The 25,378-nt window shown below is 41.8% G+C and overlaps 4 protein-coding genes across 5 annotated transcripts in view; 2 read left to right on the forward strand and 2 right to left on the reverse strand.

Moving 5' to 3' along the window:
- The first annotated feature begins 1,382 nt into the window (after positions 1 to 1,382).
- On the forward strand, positions 1,383 to 3,266 carry mterf2 (mitochondrial transcription termination factor 2). The gene is made up of 2 exons (XM_079567708.1): positions 1,383 to 1,439; positions 2,072 to 3,266. Exon 2 carries the CDS (start codon positions 2,097 to 2,099, stop codon positions 3,222 to 3,224), a length of 1,128 nt encoding a protein of 375 aa, XP_079423834.1. The 5' UTR covers positions 1,383 to 1,439; positions 2,072 to 2,096; the 3' UTR covers positions 3,225 to 3,266.
- A 3,285-nt stretch (positions 3,267 to 6,551) lies between these two features.
- Positions 6,552 to 9,991, reverse strand: LOC306971575 (dihydrofolate reductase). Its single transcript, XM_079567890.1, has 6 exons — positions 9,680 to 9,991; positions 8,611 to 8,660; positions 8,339 to 8,444; positions 8,124 to 8,250; positions 7,010 to 7,125; positions 6,552 to 6,919 (listed from the first exon to the last, which is right to left on the reverse strand). The coding sequence occupies exons 1-6, from the start codon at positions 9,778 to 9,780 to the stop codon at positions 6,817 to 6,819; spliced, it is 603 nt and encodes a 200-aa protein (XP_079424016.1). The 5' UTR covers positions 9,781 to 9,991; the 3' UTR covers positions 6,552 to 6,816.
- Positions 9,992 to 11,384: 1,393 nt separating this feature from the next.
- On the reverse strand, positions 11,385 to 17,252 carry cry1b (cryptochrome circadian regulator 1b). Its single transcript, XM_079568288.1, has 11 exons — positions 17,034 to 17,252; positions 14,467 to 14,575; positions 14,186 to 14,328; positions 13,907 to 14,091; positions 13,738 to 13,826; positions 13,511 to 13,651; positions 13,113 to 13,424; positions 12,759 to 12,910; positions 12,432 to 12,634; positions 12,233 to 12,343; positions 11,385 to 12,105 (listed from the first exon to the last, which is right to left on the reverse strand). The coding sequence occupies exons 1-11, from the start codon at positions 17,189 to 17,191 to the stop codon at positions 12,020 to 12,022; spliced, it is 1,689 nt and encodes a 562-aa protein (XP_079424414.1). The 5' UTR covers positions 17,192 to 17,252; the 3' UTR covers positions 11,385 to 12,019.
- Positions 17,253 to 22,690: 5,438 nt separating this feature from the next.
- btbd11b (BTB (POZ) domain containing 11b) overlaps positions 22,691 to 25,378 on the forward strand; it is a 90,854-nt gene continuing 88,166 nt past the window's right edge. Inside the window, exon 1 of one of the 2 annotated variants that reach the window (XM_079568269.1) lies at positions 22,691 to 23,952. In XM_079568269.1, coding sequence (XP_079424395.1) covers positions 23,100 to 23,952 — 853 coding nt within the window. In that variant the 5' untranslated portion in view covers positions 22,691 to 23,099. The remainder of the gene's footprint in view (positions 23,953 to 25,378) is intronic. The other variant, XM_079568270.1, reaches the window with a different exon arrangement.

Genomic DNA, 25,378 nt, shown 5'->3' on the forward strand with positions numbered 1-25,378 from the left:
TTTCTCAAGCACATTTTGGCTCATTTACAGTTTTAATATTTGTACTGGTTTTAAATTCCCATACTAAGAGCTTGCCAACAAGCATTTTGTTTAGACATTATAGGAGACAGAGTGTCAATGTTTATACTGCCAACCCACATGTTGTTTTAGAGTACAAAGGTTTCTCTGTCAAGGCATTCTTTATCATTGCTGTAAGTGGGAAGTGAATGCTTAATTCATCAGTGAATTGTGTGAAAGTTAGTGCTGCTGAATTGCAACTCATATTCTTCAAATTGAAATATTGTATTGGAAATCTTTTGAAACATAAAAATACAAAATTAAAAAGTATGTGATTTAGGGCCGCCAATAAATCAGCGCTGATATAATTAAATTACTTAAAATATCGGCTAATATATCGGCTATTGGCCATGCCTTCATATCGGTATCGGTATCAGACCAACTCCATCAGTGAAATGATGACAACATTTGGTCTCACAGTGCCATTATTGCACTCAGATGGCCATCTCTCTTGCTTTTTTAAATCTAACATATTGCAACCTGTTTTCCCTTTGAGGCACATCATCTGTTTACTGGTATATAAACTATAATGAGGCAGTCTGAGTGTCGGCAGCAGCAGAGGCTGCAGTGCTGCTCAGGGAACAGCTTGCAGCGCGAGTGATCAAGCATCATGATTAAGCGCCAACTGTGAGAAAACTCTCCTTGTGTTGAGCCCAATTCAGCCCGGCACTGATTACACTCATTCGGCTCTGCAGGGTCTGCTGGAGTCTCACCAACTGCTGTGGAGAAGCCCAGTTCTGTCAGTGTTTTTAATTACTGCACATGCAAGAAAAAAAAATGCACAAAATTAAAGACAATATAGATGTCAGTGTAAGCTCCAAGGAATGTTCATTCATAGTAACACAACTTTTCGTAGCCTCTCATCCTTAGACACCTCTCATCCTGCAGACATTTGTCGATATCTTCAACTCAAAAATAAATAAGCTGGTCCAAATGACTATTTTTCAAAACCTTTGTTATATAGACAATATTCCTTAAAAACATTGACCACCACACCACACCCACCTCAAACATGTTTGCTTATAAATCTATCAAGGTTACTCAGAGGCGGATGTGGGCTACATTTACTGAAATAGCCTATCTGCCTTTGAGTCACTTTTTTGGAAAATAAATCCAAGTGGAATTCTTTCTCCTTGAGAAAGACCAGTATTGTTTAGTAAAAATAAAATCTTCATACATTTAAAACAAAGTAGACATTTTTACTTGAGTAATTATTTCTATCTTTTTACCTTTTTCGTGTGTAAATGCTGTATTTTATGCCCGACTGTATCCGTGCCGTTTCTTCTATTGCCGCTGTGGGGCGCTGTGAGCACACGGTGACACTACACGCCAACCGGAGAAGAAAACCGTTTCATAACAAATCACATCTGCTCCTGACCAAGGTAACTGTAGCGTTTCATTTCAGAATTACGTTTTTCATGTGAGAAATGTATACTTTAATGAACACTCACGTGTCATTGTATTTACTCTGATAGGTGCCAGTGAATGCATAACGTATGTTGTCATTATGTCTCAAAAAAAGCCAATAGCTAGCTCGCTACATCGTTAGCATGTTATCTAATGTAAGGGGGCTCTTATTTTGAAACAACAACGGATTGGCATTTTGGCAAAAGCGATTAGTTTTTGCCAGACAGAAATAGAACGTTTGACTTCAGTATTTTCAATAAACATTTGTCAATTAACAGTATGTAGCTTTTTTTTTAATGATTATGTAACATGACACAAACATTCACTGTTAGTTATATGTATTGCATATTGAATTTTAATCTGTAAAACATTACACAATCTTTAAAGTAGTTAATTATATTTGGGGGCCCTGTGGGATCTTCGGATAAACAAGGGGGCCTCGACTGTCTGAACTTTGGGTATGGCTGATATTGCTGATTACAAGACTGTTGTGTGAACATGTTTTTAGTGCAAGATAAAAAAACAAAAAACAAAACATGGTTGTATAGTTTTGCTTTTTATTTCTAAATGTCCTTGCCCATTGCTTATCAGTTTGTTTCTTCTTCAGGTATCTCGATCTCAAAGTTGCATAAATGTTGCGCTTGATCGCAACTTCCCTCTGTCTGCGGTGCCAGCGTGTCCCGGTCCTGCCTCTGCATGTCAGGCAATGTGGCACAGTGAGACCAGTGGAGAACCAGCAGACCGTGGACACTTTATATGATCTGGCGGTAGACCTCCAAAAGGTCAGAAAACTTAAGGGCTGGGTTCTGCATCAGCACCCAGCTTATGCAAAGGAAGTCGCTCACCTGTTGAGGGACATGGGCGCTTCGGGCTCAGTCATCGCCAACGTTTTAGTGGTTTACCCTGAGGCGGTACTTTGCAAACCGGAGGAGATGGCAGCTCAGCGAGAACTGTGGACATCTGTGTGTCCAAACAAGAGGGAGCTAGTTAATATTATTGAGAAGTTCCCTGCTTCGTTCTTCACGTCTGCCAGTCATCACGACAACCAGAGAAACAACATTGCTTATTTTTATAGCTTAAATCTCAACAAACGAATTATTACTAAACTCATGGCTAGTGCGCCACAGAGCTTTAGCCGCCCAATGGAGCAAAACCAGGTAATGGTGGACACTCTTCAACTATCCTACATAGAACTAGGAGGAGAGAAGGGCAACATGAAGATCTGGCTACAGAAACTCCTCAGCCAAAACCCATTTGTTTTGATCAAATCTCCTGACGTGCTAAGGCAAAACTTACTCTTCCTCAAAGCCCGAGGCTTCACCACGGCAGAGCTTCTCCGCCTGCTCTCCAAACTCAGGGGTTTTGTCACTGAACTCAACCCGGACAGCATGAACCAAACCCTCCTCTACTCCCAGGAAATGATGAGCTGTTCTGAGAGCCAGCTACGGGAAATTGTGCTGAAATGCCCAGGCCTTTTGTACTATCCCAAACACATCTTGGCTGACCGCTTCAAAGGCCTGCTGAGTGCTGGGATCAGTATGTCCCAGATCATGGACACGCCCACTGTACTGGAGCTGACAACCCAGATCGTCAACTATCGCATACAGAAACTGAGGGCGCATCGTTATGACGTAAAGACAGGCTCTTTAGATGTTCTGAATGGCACCAAAAAGGACTTTGAGCAGAGCTATGACAAACTTAAGCTACGTGCGCAGAGGCCACTTTTTAACCCTGTTGCACCTTTAAGGACAGATGACTGAAAGTGTTATGGATATTGGGAGACATTATTGGAAGATATTATTTATTGAATGATTAAATAAATTTAGAATTTTAAAGTGAGTTGAGTATTGCATTTGTTTGACTCTACTGGAGATTTACTTGTTAATGATCATATCAATCATCATAAATCACATTGACCAGTTACTGTCCCTAATCCTTACAAGTGCTGAGAGCATTTGTGCTTCCATCTGTTGACAGAAGTCGGCCATTTTCAAATATTGTCAACCAGATTGGGTTGATTGAGTTGTGGTGTCCACTTAAAGGAACAGGCCACCGGTTTTCCATACTGAGATGTGTTCTTACCTTAGCTTAGACGAGTTCATGCGCACCTTGTCTGGTCTTTGTGCCTGCGCTCTTTCACGCAAAAGAACTAAAGATGTTGTTAGCCTCTCCTCCTCTCCTCTATGGGGCCAAACGGGGGAAGTTAGAAGACTATATAGAGTCAAGTATAGTTACACAAAGACATTAAAGACATTAATTTACAATAAAAGAAGTCTAACAATTCATCAGTCCATACTGATGAATACACAATGTCCAGGTAATAAATTATGACATTCAACACAATTTCGCTACCTGCACTGTAACCTTGAAAACAAAACTTGAAAACATTGGAACTCTATTTGTGCAGTTTTGTTTTTCCAGCATCCACGCTGTACCGTCTAATTCTTAGCCGTAGTTAAAGGCAAATAGTCTTTATTACCCTCTATTTATAAGCTACCTTGGCTAAATGGGCACATAAAAGTAAAATATGAGGTGCAGACTAGTCTATCAAGTGCATTACGCTTCATGACCGGAGACTAATAGGACTTTACAACCTTTTTATTAACAGCCTTGTAAGTGTCTCATTTCCACACAGTGTTTCTGGCAGCCCAACTGTTCCCCTTAGGGACGAACCTAACGTGCCTCTGATTTTACTGTTACTTTACAGACGGAGACTCTTTATTATGGGCCATTCCACTGCTGAAATGTGGCTTCATTATCATTTCAAATGAATTCTAATGCACTCACACAATGACACAGAAAGGAGAGGCAAAAACACAGTACCTTCCCTTTGATTTAGACAGGGTTTATTTGAACATACTTTGCAGTCTATGCCTGAGTTATGCAAAATTGATTTTCCATTATGTGAGCTCTTTTATTAAGCTTTTCAAGTCAGGGTTCATTATAGAAAAATAAGTAAAATGGCTTTTAGGGTCAGCGCTTTTATTCTATAAAAAAGGGAAAAGCTAAATCAATATCCAATCATACAGAGCATTGTCTGAGAGGGTGTTAGAAGAGGTTCTTTCTTGCATCTCATTTGATACAGAAAAGCTGACAAAAGCCCAGGGAAACTGCTTATGAGTGGCTCTTAATGGGAGAGACTTTTCCTCTTCTAATGAAGCTGCTGCATGACTTAATGCCCCAAGGTGCCAGCCTCCCTCCTAATGTGGACTACAGGGGTCACTGCAAAGACACAGGCAGAAGTTGAGCATCCGGCGGGATCTTCATATGCACTAACAACTTCTCCATCCCATCTGCCTCGGTCTGCCTCACCCGGCCCGTCATGCTCTCGTTGTCATGGAGATTGCCACTGGGCAGATGATGTGTAAGTGAGTGCATCTTAGTAATGACTTGGTGACATGCAGATGGATACTTGACTAGACATCCTTTTTAAAACCACAGCATGGAATTCCCCCAGAGGCCTGCAAGAGGAACTCTAATACAACATGTGAAAGGTTAGTAATTTAACACACATCAATGGCCTTTGATTGAATTCACCACGCAAGGTTACAAGTTCCCTCTTCCTCACTGGTACTTTGTAATAAATATGAAGAGTTAATCAGGATGTATTGAGGTGCAGCAGCCCAGACGAGGCCTCGAGTGGATTGTGCAAGTCACCTCTATTTCTTTTGTCCTCTGGCGACCGCCCCGTAAGCCTTCACCACTGCCCTGAATTATACACACGGGCTGCATGGGTTAATAGGAGTTATATAAATTGTCTTGACTTGTTTCATTTCAAACACGGCACCAGTTGATTAGCATATTGCTTTTATGGGTCATAACTCTGCAGAAACAGATGTGTAATTAAAACTGTGATATCCTATTAAATTATGACCCATTAGTGCTACCTAAAAGTATGTGAAATGGGACTGCAACATCCCTTTAGACGAGGGGTGTCCAAACCTTTTTCGCAGAGGACCGCATATTGATATGTATACAGCGCGGAGGGCCACAGATCTGTTGTCAATGCATTCAAAGATGTTGAATATGGGTCAAGAGAGGTTAAAACTGTCCCCCCCCCACCTTTATTTAGGCTTGGAACCATAATGCTTGCTCTGTCTCTTAATAAATGTTAGTTTAGTGAGGTTTTAATTGTGTGGAATTATTAAAATGTGTGCCAATAGAACTAGAACTAGAACTATAATTGGTCTGAGGGCCGCATTTGGCCCCCGGGCCACACTTTGGGCATCCCTGCTTCAGACCAAATAAACTACTGTAATTATTATCATTCCACTTTGTCAATGCATAATAAGAATCTACATTATTTATAGCATATTCCGAATATGTTCCAGTCTTGGCAGTTTGCACCTTGCCTCACTGATTATGTGTCCTCCTTGGGAAAACAAAAACTGCGAGAAAATCAAAACAAACAAAATACTGGTTTATTATTCAGTATTTGTTATTGTCTATTTACCCATGTAATATTTTAGCTTTCTGTAATGTTTATTTGCAGCAAAGATACCATTACAAGTTGTCCAATGTAGTGGAGTAAAAGAAATACTCGTGCACATCATCAAAAACATAAATAAGTACAGTACTAAATTGACATTGTTACTGACCACCTCTTAATACAAGGGCTATATGTGCAGTTATGGGACCAAGGGACAGTGCACGCTGCTGAACAATAACCCTCTGGTCGCAGAACTGTTGACTTTAACGTACTATTGGGGCCATCTTGTGGCTGGCCTTTTCTTCTGAAGTCAGAAGAAGCATGCAACAGTATAAGATGGGCCCATATATTCATGAATGAATTATTTATGTTTGTGTACTTTAACAGGCCATATGTTTTGGATATATTTTGGTACTGATGCTGTATAAACCTTTATTCTGTTATAAGCTCTCTGCCATTCAAGGGCCCTTCAGAACATGGCTCTGGCTCCATCTAGTGATTAAATTTACACCTTGCAGCTAGAGTTATAACATGTATAAAATATGTTTCTAGAGAATATTGTATTGTGTTAAATACATTTTTCCTTCTCAGAAACTGTCCATTCATTTAGTTTCACATCAGCTTTATTGTTCAGAAAGTCATAATAATAATAATAAAAATAATAATAATAATATCACACAGCAACCTGCGCTCACAATCTGATCGGTGCCATAATCAGAACGCAAGCTGACTGGTGTGGGTTTGCCCGTGGACTGACTCATGAACAAGTATATTCTCAGCTGAGGTGTGGCTGAGGACGTGGCCAGTGCAGACAGTAGAAGACATAACAAAAGATGAAACAGTAGTGCCATTAAACATACATTACAAACTGGAGTGTATATAGAATTGAAAAGTGCTGAGTTTGATTTTAGTCTCAGAAAACATCAACCATGATTCTTCTCCATATGTTCATCCTTTTTCTTGAAAACTTGGAATTTGAATTTTATTCCATTTTCTTCTTGAATTTCACTTGGCACACCAGTGAACCTTCATTTGAATGGAGATAAAGCAAACATACAAATATTAAATATAATTGTCAGAACAAATAGTAGAATTGTCATTGAGGTCAACTTTTACTTGTCCTGTAGTTGAAATATACTCCTGTCAAACTCTGGGAAGAAGACGTCACAGTCAAAAGAGGCCATAACATCAGTGAGGAAGATCAGGTCACACCAGGGGTGCATCATACCGTCCTGTGAAAGCAACATGTTACTGCTTCAATTTACAAAAAGCATCACAAACCTTGTCATCAATTTACATTTTGTGTACAGAATCTTAACATTTACAATATTGTAAACGTCATTCTTTAATAATGGAAGCTTTTTTTTTAGCCATACTGAGATTTTTGTCTCATTCTACTCTCCAAATATTCACACTCTCCAAATATTACATAAAAGAGAGGAAGTCGAATATCAAGAATAGTCTGACAAGAACAGGATTGACAAAAAACACGTAAAACCAAGAAGTTCAATCAGACTTTCCCCTGAGCCAATCGGCAACCTGCCTGAGCCGATTGCATTCAGACTAGAGCAGTACCTAACAGCTTAGCCAAATCAAAGCAGTTTCGTTTTGGACAAAGTTACTGCATATGCTCCTCTGCCCCGAAAACCAAATGTCAGGCTGCCAGGGACATAATTATTGTGTTAGTTACTTCAGAGATGCTATTATGCAGCATATTAAGCTGTGCATGACAGGATGACGGGAGAGCTAAATCAGCTCTAAGAATGTGGCGAAAGAGACTGAGAGAATATTCCCATCAGAGATGCATCTTTAGATATTATGGGCTCTGTGCTCCAAGCCAAGCTGAAGACTTATACCAACCAAAGAAGCACCAAGTCATTTTCATGAGTTTGAATATGAATGTCAGATATTTTCATATAATTCTTGGCAAAGGTGAAATGTGCCTAATTGCCTTGGATTTCTACACCATGTCCTCTCGTGCCAATAAGGAAAATTAGCAAGACAGGAAAGTGGAAAGTATTATTGTAATAGTAATCAAAATTACAGAAGATACTTGAATAAAACCATATGTTATCAAAGTAAAAACTGAATAATACTGTAGGCTGTTATAATTTAGACAAAAAAATAAAATGTCATGCCTCTGATTTGGTTATAATTCAACATAACTCATGAGCAGCGATAATAACTGAATTACGAGTACTTAACCAACAGAAAAATGTAGATTTTGTACCTTATAAACTCGAGTGCCTCCTACAACCCAGATGGTTTCTACGATGTCACTGAGAGGTGGCTGTGAGGCCAAGAGTGTAGCGCTCTCAAAGTCCTTACTTAGAAAGTGGGCGTGCTTTGGAGCTGTTCTATTTAACCATATAAAAAAAGCAAATATAAAGTGAGTACTGTAACATCGATCAGACCATGTTTAGGTCACCAAACCATATTACGTACTCCAGTGAATTAGTGAGGACCACATGGAGAGTGTTGGGCAATGGGAATAAGTCTTCTGGGTTTGAAAACCAACACAGTTTCCCCCAAATCAACATGTTCATTTTTCCTGCAAGAAACAAGGGTGGAGACAAATGTTCACAAACAACAAAAAGTAATCATAAAACTTAAAGGTGCATTATGGAACATTTTATGTGAAAAAAAAAAAAAACTTAATTGATCCGCTGTATGGGTGGTCAGTCTTGCGCCTTTACTTCTGAATCACAGTGGCCTACCTGGTTTTGACACCTTTGTGATATTGTTGACAAAGTACTTGAATTCAGACCTGGAAAAAGACAGTTGTTACTATTGAACATTTTTGTCCAATCCCACTGTATCTTATTGAACCTAAGCCTAACTTTGTGACCTAAAGCGGTTAAGTTGATTAGACTGACTTGGACACTATTCTTATGCCAGGAGCTCTTGTTCTTCCTCCTCTACTAAGCAACAGGTTTTAAAACATCTTCGCCTTGAAAGCCTACTTGACACAATGCGGCCTGTCAATACCATATGTTAACTTATAGGTAATGTGTGTAGGATGTATTGTTGTGACAATGCAATTCCTAATTTGACAGCTAATAACCGCCAGCATTTAGTCACTGAGCTTTAACTACTGGAGGCTTGCCCTAGCAATTAGAGCTTGAATAGGGCTGGTACCGGGAGAGTGGAGTTGGAGAGTCTTTTTCTGTTCATAGGACTTGGAAATCTAGTGTGGGACTCTTTCTACTTTTTTTTATTGGTAATAATCTTGAGAATCAAAGCAAAACATGTAAAACATAAGCAACTTTTACACCATGTAAATTTGTGAATAAATTAACACATTTGATTTAAGCATGTTATCATGGGCTATTTTATTTTACAGATTGTTAATGAATAACCTGTGGCTTGGGCATTGTGGGACATTTCTCTTGCCTGGACTTTAATTGCTTAGGCTCATTGTCTGTCTGAACAGTGTTCCAGATTCATTTTACCATCCATAGCCTGCTCACTCATTCATTCATCTTTAAAAAAAAAAAATTGAGCAGCTGAGTATCGGCAGAAATTTAAAAGTAAAAGTTTACAGTTAATGGTTACGTTTCAAAAGCATGTCGACTAAGTGCATCCAGTGCCATATCATGCACATGACGTTAACGTCTTCGTAGCGCAAAGTATAATGAGCTTCCTGTTTTTGCTTTCAATAGCGCGCAACGACCAGCCTACACCTGGAACGCACGAGAGACTTCAAAAGCCTTACAAAAGCCTACACGCTGAACACGTGCACCAACCAGCTGGACCAAATAACAACGTCACGAGTCGCTCACTCACGGTAAATGCCAGGGTAGAGTCCCATCCTTCCCGATACCCAGACCACTGCAAGCAGCAGCGATCAGACGCACGGGCTTCCTCTGCACTCTCTCCATCTCCATCTTCAAAACAGCCCTGGTCGATGTCTGCAACACAACCTCCTCGTTGTTCGGAGCAGAAAACTTTATATTGGACGTTTTTGACTCGTTTGTCACCGCCCCCCAGTCGGCATCAGCTATTGGTCACGAGACATCTTATAGGCAGAAGCATGTCAAATTCCACTAAACGCGCAACGCATCAGCCACCGGGAAGCAACGACACAGCGATTACGACGCATTAGTATCACTGGATAAAAGACCGGACTGTTGTTTTTGCTGTGATATATATATAGTTTGTTTTTCATTGTTCTTTTGTGGGGGGAAATAATGAATACTACATTTTTGTGCCGCACATCTAGCCTAGAACATTTTAATCCATCGTAGTTGAAGCCCGTTGTAACATTACCCTGAAAGTTGTGAATCATAAACTCATCCATGTTAAGAATTGAAATACTAAAAAGGCTTGAGTTTGGACCACAGATAATTGTGCTTTTGATTTGTTGAAAAAAATCAAATAAATCAGGAGTGCCTGTCTGATGCAGTGTGTGAGTTTGTGATCGCAGAGTCCGATGGCGCAGATTGGCAGCCTCGCAGCTGTGCCAACAATACAGCTTACCACCACCATATAACATGTACAATCGGTCAGGATGAGCGCGAGACTGCGAGTGTGTTTGAAGGTGTGGCGTGTTTACATCAGTGGGCACATGCAGGAGTCCCATGTTCATGCACTGTCTCATCCAGATGAATAAAGTATGGAATGGATGAGCGACATTGGGGCGCTTTGACAAACTTGTCAACATTGGCTTGTAAAGTGCAATACTAGCATAAGCCATTATTTTTACATTATCATGATCATCATTTACATAGATATCATTATCATTACAGATCTAGTCATAAAACTGTGTCTAGAAAGAGAATAGTTCATAGTAGTTTTGTATGAGCTACAGTTCATAATACAGAAATACAACACATGCTAGGTGTATGCCATATTCATTATTTATTTATTGCCTTTTAAGCACATTCAATTATTTTAGTCATTTTTATACAAAAATAATAGATTTGAAACCACAAGACAAAAGAACATGCAAGAGCTGTTTAAAAATATTTACAGTCGTGCCATGGCAAAATATACAAAAGGTTTGAACTAAAACACATATTTACAAAAGGTACAACAGATCTTTCCCAATATTGTCACCTCTTGGGCTTAACCCGTAATGTAACACGATACCATTGACTGTGTGGGTCAGAGATATGCTTAAGGAAGCCTTGTCCTGTTTTGAAGATTCTGGAATGGAGATTACTATGGCAGTGTTTATACATATGAAAAATAAATACATCAGGCGAAAGACTATTGACTGGTCGAGATATACTTACAAAGACACTGATAAACCAATAAAATATTTTGAGTAATGTCAAACTAAATTGCAAATATCCAATCTAATGAACTAAAAAAGGAAAGATGGGCTCAGAACTTCAATGTAATCCAGGGGTATCCAACCTTTTTTTGCCCAGTGAGCTACTTTTACGCAACAAAAACATCGGAGAGCTACTTATGCTTCAAAGACACTTGAGTAAAATGCGACATTGGTGGAGTTCTTCCAGGAGAATTAGTATTAATAGAACTAGTGAGTCAAATGTTTGCAAATTATGTTCCGCGTGTTCTGAACCAAAAGGAAATACATCTAAAATGTCAATCATCAAGCGTCTGTTGAAACGTAGAAAGTCTTTGGCGAGCCACCTAGAAAGGGCTGGAGAGCTACTGGTTGGAGATCCCTGATGTTATCATTACTTCCCTGGACGCTGGTGTAAGAGTGACTATATATTTGTCACACTATGAGACATTAGCTACCTCTATACTAAATAAACATATTTCACAAATGCAATCTGAAATCATAGAGTATGAAGATCACTTACGTATGTCGTCATAAGAAATGTTTACATCACGACTTTACAAATGCAATCTTGAGGTGAACACATTTTGGTTTTATCAAACAAAACAGTGTCATGTATGTACTCTGTAAGCCAGGATTTCTCTCCGTTATCCTGTCAGATTTGCAGACTTTTACGGCAGCAAAACATATTTAGTGGCTTGGACCATTAAGTGTCTCAGAAATCCAATTGACATCTTTATCTTCAGTTCTTTCTTGGTCAATGATTTGCGCTGTGGGTATGCCTTCCTGTTATTGCTCTGTGGTATGGTGGGGTTTGTAGGAAAGGTCAGTGGGTGATGACACAAACTGAGCCACTGTCTCTTCAGAAGATACTACTTGCTTTGCCTCCAAGACTTTGAGCTACCTGCGGCCAGGGGTTCTGGATCGTGGCGCCGTTTCTGTGTTGATTGTGTTCTTTCTACATAGAGAGGCAAAATGGAAAACATTTTCACTTGAAAGTGGGCAATGAACTATATTCAAAGGACTCCATAACCATGTTTTTCCATAAGAAGTATTAAATATCCAACATGTTGCTGATACAGTACCTGTCCTGGATGGTCCTTCCTGAGCAGAGGTGTGTTCGACTGAGTTTCCGGCGTGTACAATATTGGCATTCGAACCATTGCTTGGATTTGCAGGAACTGTAGCCAGCAGACCTGTCACATTCCAAACAGAATAATGCATGTCAATAAGACAAGTCAGAAAAGTAATCGGATCATGTGAAACTGGTGATAAATTGCATACCAAGCCCCCTGTAGCAGGAAAGTTGCTGATAAATCTGCTTCATTCGCTCTACATTGATGCGACTGGCCTCTGCATGGTTCACCATCGGCTTTGGGTAGTGTACTCCGATTATGCATTTGGCTGCCTTCTGTATATCCTCTGGGGCGTTCCAAGGATCATAGATGTACTTGGCTGGGTAGCCTCGCAAAATAGGCAAGTAGCGCCTGCGAATGCACATAAAATTTAACTAAGCAGTCATCTTCAGCAAAATGACACTTTTGTTTTCAAAATGCACTCCAGATTAGAAATACAGAAACAACAAGAAGCAACAACTTGCTGATGACTGACCTTATGTAGTCACCATTGGGGTCTGTACGACGCCCAAATCCTACAGGACAGTAGCAGTGAAAAAACTGCTGGAAAAATGAGCTGCACGAGAGCCACATCCAGCTACCAGCATTCACACTCCAGTCTGCATCCAGGAGCAACTCTTCAAAGACCTGTGCAAAAGACACAGTTGGACAGTTAGTCAAATAATGCTAAACCAGGACCAAAACCAATCTTAAATGTTTTAATCTCAGTCAGATGGATGACCTTAGCGATTTTTGCAATATATTGTTGCCTCTTATGATGTGATGACTCAACATAGATTTTTTTGCCGATATATCGTGCATCCCTATGACCTTTTTTGTCCGTTCTTACCTTCATGCCTTCCTCCCAGCTGATCCAGAGGTCTCCCCTGGTTAAAAAGCAGGCCACACCGTGTCGCGCCAAGTGATGGATCCAGCCCTCCTGCCTCAGCTGGGTCATGATGGCATCGATCCATGGGAAACCTGTCCTCCCTTCAGCCCATTTCGCTAAAGCCTCTGGATTCCGGTCCCACGGTATTTGGACGCACACTGGGTTACCGTCCATCTTGTCAAAGCAAGGATTGTTGGTTGCTGTTGTATAGAAAAACTCCCTCCATAATAGCTGGCCGTATAAGGACAGTGGTGGGGTGCTATTCTTTTTGACCTATAGGACATTGCACAGTTAAAATGTATAGTATAAATCCAAACTAATCCATGAAACAATGTCACTGTCAAGTCATGCATTCTTACCTTCCTATAAAGATCAGTGAGTTTAAAGTAAAAGAGACGACAGGAAAGACAGCCGAAGCGAAGGTAAGGGCTGAGACCAGTGGGACTGGCCAACAAAGAATTTGCATTCATACGTGGACGCTCGAAGTTTGCCACCCATGCCTACAAAGAAAAACGTTATTCTTTTTATTACAGAGGTTTTTGAAGTCATCATGAAAGTTAGAAAGAATTGATATGATATGCCATACTTTTCTCTCTAGATGCCGCTCGAGCCTCATGAGAGCTTCTGTTTCGCCGCCTGGCCACACCGCTGTTGTCAAACCGTCTGTCTCAAAGCCTAAGCACATCAATAGTTTTGTTCAGTTCATGTACACAATTGGATCTTCATCAAACATTTCATTTTATTCAAATGGTTACCAAGTTCCTCCAGTGATGGCACCCCGTACTTGTCGTCGTGATCGTCACTGATGGGTGTGACACACTTTTTGATCAAATCTGCAGTGATTGTCTCGGCGGGCAGCTCCACAGCCTCCATGTGGTTGATTAGGGCCTGGAAGCGCTTGTAAGTGAGAGGTGGCTGGCCACCATTCAGCTCTATGATCCTGAAAGTTGGGAGATTGAAGAAAAATATGTAAATAAAACTAAGGCAGCATTCACTCACAAAGAAAAACATGGAGATTTGAGGCAAGTACTCACTTATCCAAATTGTAGAGCGTGTGAGAGATCCGCACCATCAGCTCCACTCCTGCCTCACTGGCAAGTTTCTGGATGGCAGCGTCACGTTCTTTGCCAAATGGCTCGGAGTCATACTCGTATGATAAACGATTGATGTGCCATTCCTATGATACATGGGTATAATAAAGAAGATTGATGATTAGAAGAAGGCTGGGGGACATTAAAAGACATAAGACATAATATGGAAAAATTAACTTTTTAAACCATGTTGTAATGTTCCCTCATCAAAAACATATCTTTACCTTGAACAGCCGAGGGAAGACATCTGTTGGTTGACCTCTGATGACAAACAAACGAGAGTTGATCTTACGGAGACTGGTGTCCAAGTCCTCCAAGCACTGCAGAAGAAACCTAAATAAAACATAAAACAAATCTTATTAGTATTGCCTATTGTAATGTTGATTGTCAAAGCACAATTACTGATTATTAAAAAGAATAACCATTATTGAAATATATATATTTGTTTGGAATCTAAACAGTTGTGATCATATGAGTGTCAAGTGATTTGGAGCTTCTTTACAAAACAATGCAACTTAAGTTTCCCTTCATAACCATAACCATGTACGTCACATGTAATACAGGTTCTGTAGATAACCATCAAGTAACCCTGAGTTGAAGTCTAATTTGATATAGATAAACTTTGAACAAAGCAGTTAACACAAAAGCCATGTCTTTACATGTCAAAACAAGATGAATTAGTGCTTGACCCGGAATAAAGAAGAGCTATTACATTGTATGATTTGTTCAGTGCAGATGAAAACATGTGAAGTTTATATGTTCAGCTGAGGCCAGTCTTAGTCAAATGCAAAGGTGAAAGCATAGGTTTACCAACAGTTCCCTGTAAATGAGTGTTGCTGAGTAAGGGGTAAGATGGGTATGTATTTATTGTAGCTCAAAGATGTAGGGGCCATGATGTAATGGTTGTCACAACACACTGACCCAATTTCTGCTACAACTGTTCAGGGATGAGTTAACACTTTAGTAAAGGACTTGAGAGTAAACTGGACGGCACAGTGACGCAGCGGTTAGGGCTCATGCTTCACAGCTAGGGGGTTCCAGGTTTGACCCCATGCTGGACGGGGCCTTTCTGTGTTGCGTTTGTCTGTGCAGGTATCCTCCGGGTACTCTGGTTTTCCCTACCACTAAAAACCAGACAATAGCACAATAGTCCAGGATGAGTGTGTCTGAGAGTGTGACTGGGGGACGACAGATGGAAATTAGCCCATAGCTACTATCCGGTGTGGCGTGTTTACATAGATACAAGAGATAGACGGTCATCCATTCTGGCCCATTCATAGTAATGGTCCCGTGTCAAAATAAGACGCGGGAAGCCCCACCCTCGCGGGGGAGCAGACCGGCTAAGAGCCTCCACAGAGCTCCAATCAAACATTCTACAGAACAAAAACCAGCACGGTGAAAAATATTATACCCAGACCAATGTTGTTACATAGGTCACATCGTTTTTTGGAAGGAAAAAAAAAAAACTATTGTAAGAAATTCTTGCAAAAAGCTACAATATTGTGGCAGGGTCGTCCATCAGACTGAGAATTTGCACAGTCAAACAAAAAAGTCAACAAAAAATGAAGAATGTGCAGTTTTACTCATGATTTTCTACATTTAGTAACATATAAGCCTTGCTTTTCTTGCTTTTTGGAAGTTACGGTGTTGAAATACTGTAGTAAATATTGCAATATTGAAGACCAAGATATGACATAAAATTTTCAAATTAAGCATTATATTATTGCGCTAAACTTTAATTACTACACATTTAAATGTGTTCAAAATTAGCAAAAAAATATACATAAATATATCAGATTATATGGCTGCACTATAAAAATGTCTCATTTTAGTAAACAACATGATTCTGTAAATTTACATTTGTTTTACAGTAAATTGTGTCATAATAAGCACAAATTCAGGACCAAAAGGGTAAAATGGGATCATCCATCCATCCATCCATCCATTTAAAAAATTACTATACTTTTGCACATTGATAGGTTTCATGCATTTTCTGTTTTGGGTTGAGTTAGCAAAAAAGGTCTAGATGATTTTGCAATATCTTGTGGCTTCTTGTGATATATTGCATTACTTTAGCATAGGGCTGGACGATATGCCTAAAAAATTAATCACTGAATCTTTTTCGATTCGATTTGTTTTTTTCATAATAAAATAAATGTAGCTGATTTATGAACTTGGACATGCGTTTTTACATACTGAAATATATTCTTACCTGAGCTCAGACGAGTTGATGCGCACCTGTCTGGTCTTTGAGCGTGCCCTCAGTCACGCAAAATTTGACCCCTCTTCCAATGTGTTCCTATAGCTCCAAACAGGGGTGAAGTTGGAAGCTACCACGCTCTTCCACGGGCACGCACATAGACCAGACAGGTACGTATCAACTCGTCTAAGCTCAGCTAAGAACATATCACAGTATGGAAGAACTATGTGCCCTCAGTCATGCAAAAAGACCAAAGATGTTGTTAGCATTTGGTCTCTCCCAGTATATTTCCATGGCTCCAACTGGGGTGAAGTTAGAAGCGACCAAGCTCTTCCACAGGCACACACACTGTCCAGACAGGTACGTATCAACTCGTCTAAGCCCTTCATGTAAGAACATATCTCAGAATGGAAAAACGGTGGCCTATTCCTTTAATATAGCAATACAATATTTTTTTTTGTTACCTTTGAAAAAATCGTGAATACCAACTCTAAAGTCTCAAAAAGTGTTTAAAGCATATTTATTATTTATTCCCAGATAGCCTAGTTGTTCCTCTGGGCTACAACTGCGTGCTCTGGTGAGTTCTCTTACCTCCACCTGTTGATGCCCACATTTGAGGAGCCTGCGAACCAGGGGTCCAAGATGTAGATGCAGCGCAGGCTGTCAGAGCCACGGATGGAGTCTCTCAAGGCCGCGTTATCGTGCAGCCTCAATCCTTTCCTGAACCAGTGGATGGTGTTGACCACCATCTTGCAGTTTTTGTTATGAGGGTCGAAAGATTGCAAAAAATCTCAAAGCTGCTCTGAAGATGCAAGGGGTCCGTACGTCCAAAATAGTAGTGTTCAAAAATGGGAGGAGCCTTCAGATTATCCTTGTTCCATTAATCTTTTAACAAAATTGTGTCTTCCGACTAATAGAGACATGTGGATATCAGAAGCTAAACGGGTTATGAACTGATTATAGCAATACGACCGACTTTAAATGCAATCTAAACGTTTAATCCCAACATTTAGGATAACGCGCGTTGTAGCAGCTGCCAACGACGGCGAAAGGAAGCGGCGGAGAGGCGCTTGAACGACGGAGACGCCCGTGATAGCAACTTAAATGAAATATTAAAAACACGCAACGATTCCAATAGTTTCCGGTGAAGCTCTGATAAGACACCTCCAACCTCGCGGTTCCCTCGAATATCAAGCTGAATTGATCAAAAAAAAGGTAAACTCTTCGGCCATGCTACGCATCCGTACTGCATCAACATCGCCACCCACAACAACACGCACATAGAATAGAGGCCGCTGATTGGCTGAGGATGACCCTTATGCAACGCTTTCTTGGTCACGTTTTCGTAACGTGCTAACCCATTCCTGTTTACAGGCCAACGGGTCCGCTATTAAACAGCGTTATGAGTCCTTATTTTACCACGTGGAACATATTTTTTTTACCCAAGGACGTGAAAGTCCGTCAACAAAAATCCTATAAAACGTCGTAAAAAATAAATAAATAAATTAGTGACTCAAGATTGGGTTACGTTGGAGAATCAAAGTACCCGGATGTTCACATGCTCGGCGGCGAGGATGGGCTCTGTGGGGGTGTGTCCTAATAGATCCAAGGGTGTGTTTGATTTACTCGACTGGCTGAGACTGTTTCACTTTGAGTCTCTTTTTCAATGTCTGTTCCAGACACCGCCCAACCCACAATGCAATAAATTGTCATCAATGAATACGCAGTACATTATATAAACCGAAATTTGCGATAGGGATAATCTTATTTCCATCCGCTGTACAAGCTCGTTAGTTATATAAAATGTTAAATAGGCACTTTTGTGTGTGTGTGTTTTTTGTTCTATTTTTTTTCGACGGTTGAAAAGAAAGATATATTCATAATCCTTCTCTCTCTCTCTCTCTCTCTCTCTCTCTCTCTCTCTCTCTCTCTCCCTCTCTCTCTCTGCAATATAAAGTCCATCTTGACAAGAGATGATTAACTTACCATGGCCATTAATCAGTAGGCTATCTATGCTATAGCTATGTTTAAATTATCTCAGTCTCAGCAAGTGCAAACAAGACCAACTTAATGTTTTGTCAAGCTGCTGCAAATCCGAATAGGTGTTTCCAAAGTGCAGTAGGCTATGTAGGAATTAATGAATAAATTATAATATATTAAAATAAATATAGCCTAATAAAATTTAGTGAAACCATTCAACTTAAATAGAATAATTAAAAAACGTAAATAAGATACAATAAAAATCGTTTAAGACATTAAAAAGTGAATACAGTTGTAAAAATAAAAATAAAATAAAAACAATCAAACAAAATAAAAGACACAACGGTTTGGGAAGCCCTTTGGGTTTTGTTGATGCATAATCTTTTGGAAGCTGAAACGATCTAACCGTTCCAATCCCCCTATGGGCCTGGCACACCCTAGGCCCTAAAAGAGGACCTCGTCCGACACTCTGCTCCTTTGAACTCAGCAGAGGGCACGCCTGCTGGGCCCGGAGCTAAAGGGCTTCGCAACATAGAACAGTAGTTACATTAGGTAACTGGGGTTCCTATTTATGTGGTTTCAGCCCTTTAAGCTTTTGCTAATGCCGAGGAGACCAATGTACTCCCAGCAGGCATGGACTCGAGTGATTGTAGCGAGCCCAGGGCCAACATGCACCCTGACAACAACCAATGTGTCAGTAAGGCAGAGGCCCACGGGCTGGGTAAGGAGTGCTGCCACCATCCAATTCATCCCTCACTCCAACATAGAAGATGGGAATGCTACCCCAGTCACCAGCCAAAAGGACTGGAAGCGCCCCGGTCAAAGGCACAAGGGTGCAAGGCCGCCTCTCCCAAGAGCTCCAACACACACATGAAGAAACATGGTCAGTCCCGGACAGGCAGCCTCTCCAAAGAGCGCCACGAGGATCCGAACTGACCATGTCCAAACACAACGGGTGTACCTCAAGCAGCCTCTTCCAGGAGCACCGGACACACCCAAGACCACCCAGTCAGGCCGCCACTCCCAAATGCGCCACTGGGAACCAAGGTCGCCCGCCACCCAAAATGGAATGGGCGATAGAGTCGGAAGTGCCTTCCTTCGAAAAGTCGAAGAAGAAAACCAAGAGGCTGCCCTGCAGATCTCCACGACTTGCCTCGGAACAGTGCCACGGAGGCTGCCACTCTGTGCGTGGAGTGTGCTCTGACCACTGCTGGTGGTTGGGCCACAGCTCCATTAGACCATCACCGACCTGCAGGGACAAGCAGGATGGATGCAGAGAGTGCACACAGATCGCCCGATGTCTTGGCTGAGGCCAGGGCCAAGAGCAATGTGTTGCGGCAGCCCTGCCCCTGTTCAGCAGGGGCAGGGCATTCACATCCTGAATGGAGCGAGATCTGGGGTCCAGATCCCTACTAGAACACCATTCAGTAAAAAGCAGCCATCGGGCCTGGTAGGCCACAAACGAGCAACTTCCCCCTTTCAGCATCTAAACTATGACAACTCCCCCGGCCTGGACCAGGGTGTTGGGCCCAACTGGTCTGGGAGGCGTCCGTGAAAACACTTCCACATGACGGTCCACCAGACCCATTCGGACTCCCACCCGGAGCGGACTGCGGACCAGCCAGAAGGCAATGTCGTTCTGTGTGGCTGCACCCACACAGGCCTCAATATCCCTCTGAGATGGGAAAACCACCTCTGGAGAATCCTCATATGCAGCAGGCCCAGCTTCACTGGGTGAGCTGCCGCCATCATGCCCAGCAGTGCAGCCCGACCTAGGTCCAGTATTGCCGTCTGCCTCTCATGCAAGAGGGAGGCTCTCGTGTCTCTGGAATCCAGGAATAGCCAGACACAGAAGCAGCTCGATCGGGTCATTCAGCTTGTCCTGAATGATGGCAAAGCCTAGACGGGAGATGTGATCTAACACCCTGGATGTACGTAAGGGCTTCTACCTCCTGCGGAGAGGACGCCAAGATCAGCAAGTTGTCGATGTAGGACAGTATTTTGAGACTCTGACGATGGAACGGGTCCAGGGCCGCCTCCACGCACTTGGAAAAGGTGCGTGGGGCCAGCGAGTAGCCGAACAGTAGGCGGCAATACTCAAAGCATCTCCCTCGTACTGCAAACCGGAGGAATTTCCTGCGCTCTGGGACAATGAATATGGAAATATGCGTCCATGAGGTCCACAGATGTCATCCAATCCCTGGGCCTGACGCACTACAGCAGCTGCTTTGACTGTGAGCATGCGAAAAGACCGTTTGGTGACACAGCCGTTGAGGACGCGCAGGTCTGGGCACAGCCATTTTCTTGGGGATGAGGAAGTGGGGCAAAAAGAACCCTGTCCCTGCCCTGAGCGAATCCACTTCCACTATGGCTCCTCGCCGAAGCAGAGAGCTCACCTCCTCTTGGAGAGCTGCTGCTTCGTCCAGGCCGCGCAGTCTTGTTTCTTTGAGAGAACTGCCGCAGACAGACACACTCGGCAAATCCAAGTTCAAGGCTGGCTGTATGTTTGCAAAGCTTAAAGGTGCATTTTGGAACTTTTTATGAGAAAAAAAAACATTTTTTTTTTTTATTATTAGTGCGTATTTGATCTTGTAGTGACCCAGCAGCTGTATGATTGGTCAGCTTGGTGCCTTTACTTCCCATTACAGTGGCTCCAGGATCAATTGTTTTTAGAGTTTCTGGTAGGTTTTCACTGTTGACAGACCTCACACACAAAAACTACAATTCTCTTGAAGCATTGTACAGAGCATCGTGATCAAAAGTAAAGGCACCATGCTAACCACCCAAACAGCCATTGGATCACAAAAGGTTAGTTAAGCACACATATCAAGTTTCTTCTACTACAAAAAAGTTCCATAATGCACTTTTAAATCAGGGGTATCAAACTCATTTTGGGTCGTGGGCCGAAATTCATTCCCCACGGCGGGTTGTGAGCTGCATATATTGTGAAGGACTGTGGCTGGATAAATATCAATGGCTTACAATTATTGCGCTTTATCAGCCTATGTCATTATTATCATTATCGATGGCGGTAGGCTACTCTACTATTGTAGCCAAAGCCACAGTGGGGCAGACTGAGCATTTAGACTACCACATGGCTTTAATATGCTGTTTATATCCTGATCTCTTATTATGTCAGGGCCCTCTGCTGGACACGTGTGGAATTCTTTCCTTTTTAAAATTTAAGTTATCCCCTTGTGGTTATGGTGCGCATGACTATCTTTCAAAATGAGCGTAAATTTGAACATTGCATTTACCTTCATACCCAGGCACACTGCGAGTCAAGGGAAAATATGCTTCAAGGTTCGATTTTAATCTAATTCAGGCTAAGTGGTTGTCGTCTATTGTAGGAGACACTCTACTTGCTTACCTAGCGGTCTAACCTTCAATACTTTCTTTCTTTCTTTCTTTCTTTCTTTCTTTCTTTCTTTCTTTCTTTCTTTCTTTCTTTCTTTCTTTCTTTCTTTCTTTCTTTCTTTCTTTCTTTCTTTCTTTCTTTCTTTCTTTCTTTCTTTCTTTCTTTCTTTCTTTCTTTTTTTTTGTAAATAATGAGACCAGACCCGAAAACAAACACGAGAGGGCGCTGTTGCCTCAGAAACCACGTTGGCTGCAGGAGGCTGATAGCCTGGCTATTTTCCTTATGGACGTCATAAACTCAAGTTATTCTCTGTGCGGTTAAGTTGAAACATATTTTGGTAACTGTGTCGATAAATGTTTTTCTTAATGTTATATGCCTTTTCTTTTTTTCTCCTTGTTTATTTTTTTTTTTAACACTTTTTTGTGGTCTTAGATTATTCGGAGATGAAGAGGTATTTATTTATTTATTTTCATGGGAGGAGACACAACACAGCAGCTCATAAGCATCCTTCGATCCCATCGAGTGACCTTGAAAGTAGGTAATGCAGGTCTTTTCATTGAGTTGTCCCTTTGAGGAACAGAGAAGGATACATTATGCACGCAATCTATTATTAATGCTCTTGAGTCATGTTACGATCAGACATGAGCCGAGAGAATATAACTAGAAAGCCAGATTCCCACGAGAAAGTAACACGCAGCAAAGGAGCCTACTTAACTGTTTTTCAACCAAGTTATTTGACGGTCTTTTAGCCTTGTTTAAGTCATGCAATAGGCCAATTACAATAGTAAGACATTTAGTCATTACCAATGATTTTGAGGTAACCTAGCCTCCCCAATCCCAATTTGATAAAAAGTGATCAGAGCCAATAGGCTATCCAGATATAGGACTATAGACTGATTGATAGTTTTTCTCCAACCCCGATTCCTAACCAGTTAAACAGCCGGTAAATGATCGCCACATGTCTACTCACTGTTTACATCTTCTGCTATTATTAAGCCTTGTTAATGGCAACATGAATAGCTCTCTATAGATTCTGCAAAGCGGTCCAATTAGGGCTCGTTCCTGCCTGATTCTCGCAGTTCATTGGCTGACATCTGTTCACAGGTCTGCATGGCTCCGCCCCATCTGTCAGGGACTGCGCTGCTTCTGCTGCTGCCGAACATTGTAGTGACACACTACTCTAACTTTCCCAAACAGCTCTATGAGGACTTACTCAGACTGCGGTTCCCAGGCGAAGTGTGCGGCATCTCATTTCCACTTTTTGACAATTTATCTGCACTTTCCCCCCCAAGCCCTCCTTTACAGTATGAAGTGCAGTTATGGCAAGAAGTAGCAAGTCTGTAGCGAGGACCCTGGAGGATTTGACGCTCGACTCTGGTTATGGTGGAGCCGCGGACTCCTTCAGATCTTCCAGTGCGTCGCTGTGCTGCTCCGAGGCGCATGGGGGGAACTACTGGCATTTAACCGACTCGATGCACAGTCGACACAACAGTCTGGACACTGTTAACACGGTCCTGGTCGAAGACACCGAGATCCTGGAGTGCAGCGGGCAGTGCGCTAAACTACCCGAGCTTGAGGATGTGCCGTGGAGCCTCGGGGAAGTGGCGAGCGCGCTGAACAAGGACGAGGAGATGAGCTTACCGACCCCTCCGCAGGACGTCCTGCACCGGCTGTCAGTCTTGATCGGCCGGGTCCTGGTGAGGGTTTCTAAAGAAGCGCAGCGTTTAAGTTTGCGTTATGCCAAATGCACCAAATATGAGATCCAAAGTGCCATAAAGATGGTCCTGTCCTGGAGTGCGTCTCAGAGCTGCATCAGCGCGGCCCTCAGTGCCTTGTCCATGTACAACATGAGCACAGAGGAGGATAAGTTCAGCCGGGGAAAGTCCACACGCTGCGGCCTCATTTTTAATGTGGGCAAGTTCTTCAGGTGGATGGTGGACAGCAGAGTGGCGGTGAGGATCCATGAGCATGCAGCTATCTACCTGGCCGCGTGCATGGAGAGCCTGTTCCGCGAGGTTTACGCACGAGTGCTGCGCAGTGCGCTGTTGGAGAGGGACAACGGGATCCCCAAGTTTACAGTGGAAGTCCTGGAGCAGGCCATCAACGGTGACGCGGAGATATGGGGCTCCCTGCAACCGTGGCAACACCTGATCTGTGGCAAAAGCGCAAATGGTGAGTCACAATCCAGATGCTCTATTAAAGAGTTCATGGTTCATTCACTTTATTGACTTTTTCTTTGCATCATTTCCCCCCAAGTAATCGCTATAAAACCTAATTATGCCTAAACCAGTATATCTATATAACTCCTCTTCTCCTCGATGTAAGTGCTGATCAGTGATGATGATCAAAATTACAGTGTCTCCAGTCCTCAGGTATATATATATATATATATATATATATATATATATATATATATATATATATATATATATATATATATATATATTCAAAGTAAACACCACATAAAGTCTGTTTAATGACTGCCTCCACAAATTCCGACCCTTTTAATCTGAGCGCAAATATTTTGTTCACAATCTTCCTTAGACCTTTCCATGCAGTATTCAAACTCAGTATTAAGTCAACATGTTTTTTTCTTTGAAAAGCATTAGTCATGAAGTGCTTTGACAGAAAGCTCCATTTAGCCTTCACTAAACTGCGGTTCACTCACGGGTTACCTTCTTTCAGCTGTGCCAGACTTTACTCTCTGCTACTAGTGGCATTGTGTTTCTGTTTTTCATACTCGCTGGGATGACGACGAATCAGGGCCCATATCCCCCGGAGTCATGCTGTCTCTCCCCCCACTCGGAAAGGGCTCTCCCAGTCTGCTTCTTTACACTGATGTCTTGCAGAAGTGTCTTGCATCCAGCTATTTCACAGGGATGCACACTTAATAGTAGTACCACCCTGCCTGGTCTTCCCAGGTTTAGAAATGGCAAGCACCCCTTCAAAGCATAGGGCTTACTGTAATTGCATTCAGACTTTGCCGCTGCTTATCCAGCAATACATCACGGTGCTCTCCATACACACTCGGCTCTGTTTTGATGGATGCTGTAAAAGTGCTACTGTGGCTCCTCTTGCAACAGGTTTACGTAATGAGAGGCCTTGGGGGACCTGCGTGCTATCATGCATTATGCAGAGTGATGTGAATAAAAGTGAATTAGAGGAGTGTGGAGGAGACAGACAGATGGACAAGCGGAGACGCTGAAAGTTAGAGAAACACTGTGGCAATATTGATGACAAATTACAAACCCAAGTGCTGTATTGCACTTTCTTTATGTTAAGTTAGAGAGAAACAGATGTAAACCTGTTTGTTTGTTTGTTTGTTTGTTTGTTTGTTGCATTCCACAATATTCAAGTTTGATCATTGCTACAATCCTGGATCTCAACTTAACAAAAATAAAAAGGAATAAGACTTGGTTATGATTTATACTTTTTCTGTACTGTGCTGTTGTTTCATTCAGTGAAATTTTACTTGCGTTTGTATTGACCTTAATGTATTTTATTATGTTCGTATCGGAGTTGAATAGTACTACCCATGGGTCCAAAGAGATTTGAGGATCGTTGCCATAGATACAGTATTAAGAATTCTAATCAAAAT

The sequence above is a fragment of the Gobius niger genome, assembly GCF_951799975.1.
Source record: "Gobius niger genome assembly, chromosome: 12".
Classification (NCBI taxonomy): Eukaryota; Metazoa; Chordata; class Actinopteri; order Gobiiformes; family Gobiidae; genus Gobius; species Gobius niger.